General features: G+C 32.2%; 1 protein-coding gene across 1 annotated transcript in view; it reads right to left on the bottom strand.

Annotated features, from left to right (window-relative positions):
* LOC146535227 (cell adhesion molecule Dscam2-like) overlaps window positions 1–12,000 on the bottom strand; it is a 60,965-nt gene that overhangs the window by 34,870 nt on the left and 14,095 nt on the right. Inside the window, exons 3-15 of the mRNA XM_085191206.1 lie at window positions 8,359–8,423; window positions 7,689–7,780; window positions 6,400–6,491; window positions 5,819–5,967; window positions 5,405–5,495; window positions 4,688–5,099; window positions 3,367–3,502; window positions 3,002–3,121; window positions 2,544–2,720; window positions 1,665–1,809; window positions 1,117–1,265; window positions 671–836; window positions 322–458 (exon numbers count right to left, since the gene is read on the bottom strand). Of these exons, the coding sequence (XP_085047332.1) occupies window positions 322–458; window positions 671–836; window positions 1,117–1,265; window positions 1,665–1,809; window positions 2,544–2,720; window positions 3,002–3,121; window positions 3,367–3,502; window positions 4,688–5,099; window positions 5,405–5,495; window positions 5,819–5,967; window positions 6,400–6,491; window positions 7,689–7,780; window positions 8,359–8,423 (1,931 nt within the window). The remainder of the gene's footprint in view (window positions 1–321; window positions 459–670; window positions 837–1,116; window positions 1,266–1,664; window positions 1,810–2,543; window positions 2,721–3,001; window positions 3,122–3,366; window positions 3,503–4,687; window positions 5,100–5,404; window positions 5,496–5,818; window positions 5,968–6,399; window positions 6,492–7,688; window positions 7,781–8,358; window positions 8,424–12,000) is intronic.

Genomic DNA, 12,000 nt, shown 5'->3' with positions numbered 1-12,000 from the left:
GATTGACAATTAATTAATATTTATGATTTGCTTTGTTATTTGCTTTATTTAATTAAATTAGAAATTATCATGTTTTTTTATGAATTATTTATAAGTTACGAGATACTTGTTAAGAAAAAATGTATATAAATTTATAAAAAGTTTTAGATATGAAATTTAAATATATAAATGAGATGTTCAAATATGATACTGGTGAGAGTATAAATATTATTTTTATTAAAAACGTTACATTTTGTTTATTGAATTCAAGTCATATTAATGTAAATAAATTACAACTATTCATGCGAACCTACGACTCCCACATATACAAATATATCTCACCTTCTTCAGTCGTACTGAATCTAATAGGCGTTGAGTACGAGCTGAGGTCCGCCTGGTTGCCGCCCGCCACGCGCGCCGCGTAACTGGTGGCCGGCTGCAGGTCCTCTACGTCTAATGAATGTCGTATTTCGTCTAATCTGTATTGAAATTGATTATTTTAGTTATTTAACACATTAAGTTTCTTAAAACAGTTGTTATTTACTTTCGTCAAAAACGGGAACGCAGTAAACAAAAGAAAGCTATAAATGTTCCCTTCAAGCGAGCCTCTATCCATCAGTGATCTGTACACTGTAGTAGTACACAGAGCGCCTACGCCAGAGACCACATACGCTCCTGGTACCGTACCTACCTAGTAACATTAACAGTTCTGGCGGCGCCCCACGCCAGCCTCTGTCCATCAGTGATCTGTACGCTGTAGTAGTGCGCCAGAGAGCGCGCAGTGTCCCTCCAGGAGATGCGCGCGGAACGACTCCTGGTGGCGTCCGCTGATACTGACGTAGGGGGGAGAGGGGGCTCTAGGGGGAGAGACTTAGTAGTTATTTACACAGTAAGGTGTAAATAATTTATGAAAACAATTTGCAAATAAATATCTATTGGCATTATACTGCCTTTCATTTATGCACAGCAAAATCTTAAACTTTACTTTAATAATAATAAAATAATACAATTTTCTTTTTTGTTGTAATATTTAGGAAAAGTTTGATATGTTATAATTTTATATAAGTTTCGTTTTACCAATCAAAATTAACATAAAAAGTTCAATAAATCAAAATTTTTAATACTATTCTAACTTACCCAATATAATCAAATAGACATTATAAACGTCAGCGCCAAATGGATTCCCAGCTTTACACTGATACAAGGCTCCATCACTCGTTTCCGTTTGCAATAGTTCTAATATACTCGCCATTCCTTCATCCGTTTTAGCTTCCGATATTTTTACTCTAAAATTTTTGTAGAAAATTTATGTGTAAAATGTATGAGGTGTATAATAGCATTATAAATTTTCACATTTTCTTTTAATTTAATGTATAAAATATATGACATATATTTTTATTACTACAGAAACATTTTCACAAGTGAAATTAATATAGGAAGTGTGTACAAAAATATTTATTTTTTTATTTCTCACTCTAAGGGCATTGCGTGTTGAGTGGCGGAACTAAACGCCGCGCTTTGCCTCGACACCAGAGCGAAGAAATAAAAATATTAAATACTTCATTTCCTCGAGTGGGAATTGAACTAACAACCTATTCCTTCCTAAACAATAAATAAAGAAAATCAGAAAATCTTTGTAACGAATATCTCTAATAACTCAATTCCTCTACATTTCATACAATTACCTCTGGGTTAATGGATTAATGGGTTTCCCATTCTTAGTCCACATTATTCTTATCGGATCGTCGCCCTTCGCCTGACACTCTATTGTGACGTGCTTACCTAATTTTGCGGTTAGATTTCTCGATATTATGTCGAAAGTCACGGGTTCTAGGAGCAAATTAAATTTTTGTATTATTATATGTTAATAATAACATATAATAATACATTAATAATAACATATACGTAAGTTTTATAATTTAAAATGGTAAAAGCACAATGATGGAAATAGTTTTTTAAAGAAGAAAAACTGATAGTAGAAAAAAGTCAAAGCTGAAGAATATAAGAGAGAATTAAAAGATATATGTACTTCATATAGCCAGTGATAGACAAAAGAGTAACTTTAAGATAATGACAGTTGACTGCCTTCACTAGTTCGAGGGGCACTACATGAAGAGAAATTTCTTTAAAAATATATTAATATTTTAATCCTATCGTATTACAATATTAAAAAAATATTTTTCTGTATTCATAATAAATGAAACTTCAAAATTTTAAATCACAAAGCGAAAACAAAAACCGGCCCTTTTACAGATTTTCAATAAATCTTTTTATATTTAAAAATGAAAAACATACTACTAAACTATAGTTTTTGTTGAATTCAAATAAATTGTTTAAAATCCAAATATATTTTTAAAATATAACAATAGTTTATTTCGTTAAAATTTATCAAATTTAACAACAGATTAATTATATTAATTATATTTATCTGAAAAAATAGACACAGCTTTTTTCTCACCAAGGTGCTAGATTATTTATCGTAAATTATTCATATTAAATAAATTAATTTTAAAAATAAACAAATAATTAAATTTTATCATTATATCTTTAAAAAAATAACTTACTGTTAACAGAAATCCATATAGTTTTACTCAGGGCCTCCCCCACGCCGTTTTCAACATGGCAAGTATAGAGACCAGCATCAGATAAGGCAACGGAGTCAAATATGAGAGATCCGTTCGACAAACTTAGCACACCTCCGCCAGCTACCTCTAGAACTGGTCTCCACGTTTCTGATATAACTACAATGTATAGAAATAAAAGGAAAATAAACTTTACTCATAACATGCTAGGCGAACAGAACTTAGTGTCAAGAAATACCATTCTCTACATTCCGCTTAAATAAAAAATTGAAACTTAAAAGAGTGATACATAAAGTTAAAGTTCGATAATGATAATAATAAGACATTCCAGTCCAATACACCGTTCTATTTCCGAAGCATTGCGTGTTCAGTAGCGGTACTCAACGCCGCGTTTTGAAAAGTATCTTATAAATAATTCAAGTAACTTATATAATCCTTACCGTCTTTCTTCAACCAATGCGTTTGAGGTTGCGGATAGCCATTAGCTCTACAAGAGATATGGCCGTTTCTACCTAATAATAACGATGTGTTTTGTGGCTCTTCACTCCATTTTGGTGCAACTAAGAAAGTAAAAAAAAACACTATAAATAATAATAAAAATAAATCTATAATCATATTTAGATTTTCTTATAAACATTATGGCAAACAAGAACAATAAAAATTACAACGTTATAATAAAAAAAAAATCAGTACAAAATAGAATTAAGTACCATGAAAATTATCATTAAAAATTCTAGTTTGACTTATAAATTTAGTAAAGTAATAATTAAGTTCCATTTGTACAAACTTCAACCAAAAAGCTTACCTTTGATGTATAAATTAACGGTTTTATTAACTTTGGCGACGTGGTTGGCGGCGACGCAAGTGTAAGTGCCGCAGTGGTCTAGAGACACGTTCTTTATAATCAGAACACTGAACACTTCCAGGCTTCTTTCTACAATCTGCATATACAAGTATATCAAATTTTATTAATATTTATCAGCAAGTGTAAAAATCTAAGTATTTTTTAACTTTGCGCTGGGGACATACATAGTGTTATGACACTCCGATCCTCATTTTCCGCCCAAATTTTGTGACATCATTGGCGAAAGTTGAAGCCAAGCTTTTTCTTGTTACCAGAGCGAGAAATGAGACTTATTCAATCCACCAAATAAAAATTGAACTCACAACCTTCGTGTTTAACACCAGACACTGTACCGCTTCGCCATGACTCTCTAAAATATCTCATACATAAAATTCAATGTAATACAAAACAGTTATTTAAAGATTTCAGTACGTTGACGTTTCATACGTTTAAGCTATAGTAAGCTAGAAACTTTAGCATTGTGCACAAAGACATTCCGCACTTAATAGCGCTCGTAGCTGACATAGTTGAGAGATGTTAACATAAATGTTTGGTATATCTTATTATTTTTAGTATAACAAATGTTTATCGATGCCTATATTAATAATGTATATATTATTTTTGTTATTAATATTAAAGTTAATACGTGCTTATACATGTATAACATAAGAGGAGATAAGGGGAATAAAAACTATTATTTAATTAATAGTTTAAATAACTGAAAGCACGCTTTTTGAGTGGCATACATTAATAAGACGAATAAGAAAGCTTATAGATACAAAAAATACGAAAATATATTTAATATTTTTCCCTATTATAAGCTAGGGTAAGCTTTAAATAGAACATAGAATGATGGTTATTCTCGCTTAAATATTATACAAGCTTGTCAAGCTGCGTTGTGGCAAGTTGAAACGCTTTGGTTTACTAATTTACATTTTTTGATATTATATTTTACGTTTAAAACGAAATTCAATACGTTTTTTAATTGCCTTCTTTTAGATAATATTATTTTTTTTAAAACAAATTATATTTGTTATCAAAATTTATATTCATTATTAAACGAGGAATCTGTTAAATCTATTCGCAGAGTATGAAAATACACCAAAGACACTGTCAAAGAGTTATCAGGCCTCCTGTAGAGCCAAGTTTCTAACTCTATAACTACACTGTAATTCTATTTACAAGCACTAACTTCGCTTAGTCTAAATACATATGCCTGAATAAATCGCTGTATTAAAAGAAAATAAATTAATAATAAAAAGCAATTATTTAAAAAACTTACCTTCAAATGGGCAGGTATTTTCTTCCCATCTTTCAACCAAGAATAATAAACGGGTGAATCACCACTTTTCAAGTTACAGTGTATTTGTACTATTTGTCCCTCCTGTAGATCTGACGCCAACATAATTTCTTCCAACTGAGGAGATTCAACTATTTGCAGTTCAAACGATCTTTTAGCCATTTCTCCGGATGGACTCCTCACTATACATGCGAATAACACTCCGTTCTCCGTTTTACTCACTCTATTTAAGTTAAGTACACCGTTTGTGACTGATACGTCTCTTTTTTCTCTTAATTTAGGCTTTCGGCCGAATATTTCTATGCTTAATGCGGTGTTGTTTATGAAACGTTTGTATCTAACTTGTGTTGATTCTGAGTTTAGTTCTTTTCCTTTGTATTCCCATGTTATTTCTCTAAAAATGTATTTTTTTCATGAAGCCAGTAAAGTAATATTAAGGAACAAAGAAAATAATTAAAAAATGAAGGAAATTTATCTTAATTTAACGACTGTCAAATATGGATAAATTTAACAATTTTATTGAACTACTTGACTTGAAATGAAATATTTATTTTAAATATAAACTTTATTCAAATTAGAATCGCAGTCAGACAAAAATATATTACTTAAAGTAAAAATTAAAATCAAATTCACATTATTTATATAATACATAATTATAATAAAAAATTCTGTATATATAAAAAAAGTTTAAAACCTTACCTAATAGGATACCCGTAGTACGGACATCTGAGAGTGACGCCCTGACCGCTCTGCACTTTGAACGGCGGCAACGTGCGGATGTAGGGCGGGCCTTTGAACGTAGCAAATTTTTCAAATCAATTACCACTTTTGACGTATTTATTTATAGTTTCTTTTTAATTTTATTTTCAACTTCAGGTTTAGTTGAGTCTAGTGTTAAGACACTCCACTCACCATTTTCCGCCGAATTCTTGATTGCGTCTTGAATGTAGGAACTTAACGCGGTTTGCCTTGTTACTATCTCTCTCCTTATAATCCCGAGTGAAAAACGAACCCCCGTTTACAACTACACGCTTGCGCCACTAAACCACGACAGCTTCATATAACTGATATTTACTGATATTTACTGATATTTCTTAACTTTTCCACACTTACCATAAACATTAACTCGATCCTCATGAGACACTATATTCTCTCCGTGATGTGCGATACAAGCGAATCTACCGCCATCGTCCACTCTTACATGGGAAATATTTAATTGTGTTAGTACGCCATTCGAAGTCATTGTTTGACCTATCGAGTACCTATAATGAAATTGTTATATTGTAATTTCTTTATGTGGGAAGATTTTCACTCTCTTCTTTCACGCTAAATTCTGCTTCTGATCTTGTTTCTTCTTATTTAGTCGGAGAGATGTGTGTAAATAATAATCTTATAACACTTATTACCTCTATCTACTAAAACAATTTTAACTGTAATTGAAGAAAAATTCCACAAAACCTTTTCAGTATTTTTTATGAAGTAAGCAAATAAACTTACAAAGCTATTATCATTTATATTAGAATGTTTTATGGTTTTTGTAGTGACACCACACTAAAAAAACCATCGAACACCCAAGAGGGGCTAGTTCAAATCCCGCTAAGTTCAAATATATTTATTTATAAATACAATAAATAGAAAAAAATAAAAATCGTATACAAACCTTAACCTAAAATGTCTAATTTTCATAAACTTACCTTGAATCCGTATTGGATGAGATAACGACGCCGTCCCTCTCCCAAACAAATCTCGCCGGATGAGGACCGTTGACTATACATTGCAGATTAACCTGAGTATATGATATAAATATAATGCATATTTTATTTATATAAATAAAAAGCTTATATTTTATTTTATTTATTCTTTCAATTATTTATATAATCATATATTTTCAACTGTAAACGTGACGGTTGTAGGTTCGATCCCATTCAGGGGAGTTGCTACTTATTAATATTTTCACTTCCTAGCTCTGGTAATAAGGCATAGCGCGGCGTTGAGTTTCACCACTCAACAAACAATGCTTATGGAAAATGCATATGAAGCATACAGCATTAAGGTGAAAAAAATTGTTGGGATTTTCATGGGGCCTTATTGAAATTATATCAATAATGAGAAAATATTATGAATTATCTTCACATATCTACCATATTATTCAATTCTCTATTCTTCCAACAAATTTCAAATGTGAAATTGAACCCATAACCATCATATTAAATCAAACATTTTTTTTGAATATATCACAATAATGCCAATTAAGATTCAAAATGAAAATCGTATTTCATAATTTAATAAAATGACTGACGCACGTTTCCACTTATCTCTATATTTCTATTCTTCAAAGATAAACAATACTGTCCTTTACAAACAAAACAAGCCTACAGATACGTTAAATCTAAAACCAAAGTAAGGTAATATATACCAAATTGTATGATGAATGGGTCCAAAATCCCCTATCCAGCTAAATCTCATGAGGGTAATTACATTTTAGATTCATGAAAACCATATTACAATGGCAATAAAGTAAAATATTGTGTGAATTTATATACCAGACAATTAAGCTTGGGATTTCAAATACTTACTCCGTATATTGTATATTTTGACTGTAATAAAAGCTTTACTACTTGATAATTTCGTATATATATTCTATTTGCGTGCTATTCATCTAATTGGCCAGTAGTGATGCACAGAGCGTGACTGTAAAACCTACTGGTTGTGGGTTCGATCCCCATTCGAGGAAGTGAAATATTTATTTACGGTTATATTTCCATTTCTTCGCTCTGGTATCGAGGCAAAGCGCGGCGTTGAGTTCTACCACTCAACAGGCAATGCTTCCAGAATTCGGTAGAAAGTGGGGAACGGAGTGTCTTAACACTAGGTTCCCTCTGCCTACCCTGCTGTGTGCGGGATACAGCGTGAAGCTGATTTATTTATTTATTTATTTATTCTATGGATGATAGATAATTAAATATTTTTTTATAATACTTACATCTACTCCAGGTGTTACTGTAGTTTCGCTGAAATGTTGCGCTATTATCATTGACAAAGATCTTCTATAGCGCTTGCTCCTACTTTTGAAATCTGCAAATAATATGCTAATTAAAAAAAATGGGGTCCTAGTGACGCATGGGCACGCGATGACTTACGAAGCGTGCGACTGAAACGCTATGGTAACTGGTTCGATTCTCATATGGGGAAATGAAATATCATCAATGTGGTGTTTGAATCCCCCACTCAAAACACAATGCTTCATGAATTCAGTGGAGATCTTAATGGGAACGGAGTGTATTAACACTAGGTTCCAAAGTTCCCTCTGACTACCACACATGCATTTACTGTGTATAGAAAAATGGAAATTAAATAATAATTTAATATACTAGTTTCTAATTGTAGTTGTGTTGGTGTTGTGTTGAGCTCTATGAAACTTTTAAGCTTCAACAATTAGGATATTGAACCTAAAACTATTGTTAATACACAATACCAACATTCAAATACAACATACAAAAACTAAACAAAATGTAATTATAATACTAAATGAACTTATCAATCAATCAATTCAATTCAACATAATAATATACAAATTAGAATGTTTATAATGAAATGAAATAGCTTAGTTTCTATTTCTATTGTCCCCTTTGTATTATAAAAAAAGCACTCACCGTTGTATGGATAATTCAATTTTGTCAATCCATAAGTGTCAATTCCACCGTAATTGGATACAGATCTGAAAGGAAACACCGTCAGTCATTATTTTTAATGAAACACAAAGTAAATCTATATTATTAAAAGTGGAAATGTTATACGCGAAGTTGTGTTTAATTTCATCAATATGTTTCTTGTAGCATATAACAGCAGGTAGGGGGAACCTGGGAACCTAGTGTTAGGACACTCCGTTCTCGCTAAGGCACTTCTGTTCCCCAATTTCCGCAATTTCTAGAGGTATGCATTGTGTGAGTGGCGGAACTCGTCGCGTTTTGCCTCGTTACCATAGATAGGAAATGAAAATATTAAATGTTTTATTTCCTAGAGTTGGAATCGAACCCACTACCAAGACGGTCACCAATCCTTAACTTACTTTATTCGCATAAAGTAACTTTATAAAAGTTTGATAATATTTAGTAATATGTGTTAAAATGTAAAGCTTTCCTTCCGTCTGTCGTTTACCTGTTAGCGACCGAAACGTTAATTAAACTAAATCTATTTTAGTGAAGAGCCCAATCAAAGCTTACAATTTAAAATAGATTATAAACTATGACTGACTGGTTCTTAAATAATGTTTTAAAATCTATTGATATTTTAAGATACATTTTTTTTGCTATATCCCGCATATTACATACGCAAAGGCAACCTAGTGTTCCGACACTCCGTTCCCCATGCAATGCTAAATGTTCGAAACATTACGTGTTGAGGGACAGAACTCAACGGTTTTTGTGCTTTATCTTTTAACCATGCTTATCAAAAAATATCACAATCCCAATCCAATCCCAAAGCCCTTCCCACACAGCCCTGTCCCTTGCCCTTTTTTCAGTAATAGAAATATCTGAAGGTCTTTTCTAGGATCCCTATCTACACAATATTAACCACCTTAATAAAAACTAATAGAATAATATAAATTCACTAAATAACTTGACAATTTGACATTTGAGTCAATATAGAAGATATTTTATACGACAGTATAATAAACGATTCTCTTGGGCCGCCTTGAGGAACTTCATAACAACTACCGTCCCTAGTTCACAGCGGTATGTTTTCTTTGTTCTTGTTATATATATCTAGAATATTTTATGTAGTATTTAAACTTATCTAGTTTTTTTATTATGCCTATGTCATATAAAATATATGTAAGTCGTCGTCGAGCTCGCGACGGTTGTCGGTTAGATTCCTTGGTGGAATTATTTATTTAATATGTTAATTTCGTTACATTAGTAAGAAGGCAACGGGTAGCGTTGAGTTTTGGCACCGAGAAAACCTAATGTTAAGGCATTCCGTTCCTTGTTCTTTGAGATATTGCGTATTTACTTGGCGGATCTATTACCAGAAAAAAAGAAAAACAATTCTCTCCTTTGAGTCATAATCGAGCACAGCAGTCGTTTTAAAGTCATTTTTAGTGTCGCCCACACATAGCAAGGGAGGCAGAAAGATACCGGGAGCTTAGTGTTATGACACTCTGGTACCCATTAAGATAGTGGGGAACGGTCCCACTTTCTGGAGGCATTGCAAGTCGAGTAGGCGATCCCAAAAAAAATAAAAATATTAAATCTTACATTCCCCCAGTGGGAATCAAACCTACAACTGTCTCGTCCCACACGCTAGTGCCTCTTCTCCACCTCAAAAATGCAAACATTTTTATGGATTATGCATATATTAAAACTGTTTCTAGGTCAAGTTTATGTTTATATTTTCAAAGTTGTTTTATTAAAGTATCGCTATATTTTATTAAAATATAGCAATATTGGCATTCACTATCCGCTACAAGTGGAATGAAGTATTATTATAATAACTTTATCTATTTGAACGCGAGCGTATTGAAAATGAATGAAATAATTTGTATATTTAAAACTTATTTTTCTGTTTTAGGTGGAAAATATTATTCTATGAACAGTATATTGTTCTACATTGTAATAGTATATTTCTATCTATATAAAAATAAGATGTAAAACAAAACCATGAAACAAAGAATAAAAAAAAAGATGCGGGATTCGAACCCACAACTATCAATCACTCTAGTACCACTAGAACATTAAGTATATCACAAAACCTAAAAACCCAGATAATCTCTTCATCTCATCCCTCATTCTTTCACAAAACGATCTCTTTATCCTCGTATAAACGCTAATTCCTCTAAGAGACCTTACAAAATTCATTGGGTTGTACACGGCTATTTCTTGTGAGTAAACATGAAGGCTCTTTAAGGCTAAACGAGGTCCCTTGAGCAATCAGGAGGATGGTCTTTTAAATATAAAAATAGATTTTCGTCTAAGAAAGGTCTTGTAATGTTAGTTGAATAGAATAGATTAAAATATTTATGTTTAGTAAAGATAAAAGATACGAAAACGAAACGAAACGAAACGAACGAACGATATTTACGAAATATTTTTCTAATAATGCTTCACTCATATGTAAAAACATGAATGCGCTCAGGTAATTAACTACTAATAGAATTTTATTAAGGAGGATTAGCAGGCTGAAGTGGCAATGGGATGGTCACATTTGCCGCAGAACCGATAACCGTTGGGGTAAGCGCGTTCTAGACTGGAGACCACGCCTCGGCAAGCGTAATGTAGGACGTCCTCCAGCTAGATGGGGTGACGATACTCGCAAAGTGGCGGGCAACGGCTGGATGCGAAGAGCTGAAGATAGAGCTCAGTGGCGTGCCATTGGAGAGGCCTATGTCCAGCAGTAGACGAGGACAGGCTGATGATGACGATGATGATGATGAGAATTTTATTTTAAAAGTCTTGCAAACGAATTATAAAGGATTCTTATTTCATGATAACTGACCATCTAAACTAATACAATGTTAGATACATACATATTTTATTAGACCTATGTAGGTGTATACCTACATATGTACAAGTAATCCTTTAATATAATATCTATATGCATAAGGAACTCCTTTGACGGCATATATAATATTATATATTATATATGATATTTGCTTTAAGTCTACGATGCATTACCAGGAAGTAATAAAATGATTACATTACCTTTACCATTTTTAGTCTATAATAGAATTTGCGTTTAGTTTTTTCTTTAAATCATAAAATATAAAAATCATACATGTATTTTAATAAGAGCCCCAAAAAAATTTAAGTTTTAAAAGTTAAGAAAAGTTAAGTTTTAAAAAATAAAATTTTAGTTAAGTAGTTTTATGTACTGGGTGAGCTGAGAGAATATGGGAGACTTCCCCTTTCTGAGGTGATATTTTTCTAACTTCACGCTGTAACCCGCATATAGCAGGATAGGCAGATAATTTTTTTTTTTACCACTTATACAAAAAAAAACGTAAAAGCCACTTTTTTTCTATTAATGAACGTATTCAGCGAGGTCAATTTTAACAGAACAAAAATATCGTTTAAAAAGCCTGTCAAGCTAACAACGTGCAGACGGTTCACACTCGACTACACTCTGAAAAATTTCCGAGTGCACTCACTACAATGCCAAGAGTACCAAATGTTATATATGCATCGATATTGTTTTTGTTTTTAATCGATTTTTTTTATTTTTTAACGCTTCCCCCGCATATTTTTTTAGGTTCACGCTGTATCCCACACATAGCAGAGTAAGCAAATGGAACCTGG

This window comes from Heliconius melpomene, chromosome 10 (assembly GCF_056956725.1).
Source record: "Heliconius melpomene rosina isolate 202511_hmr_F chromosome 10, ASM5695672v1, whole genome shotgun sequence".
NCBI lineage: Eukaryota > Metazoa > Arthropoda > Insecta > Lepidoptera > Nymphalidae > Heliconius > Heliconius melpomene.
Note: the sequence above shows the minus strand (reverse complement) of the source record. Positions and strands in the feature narration are given on the sequence as shown.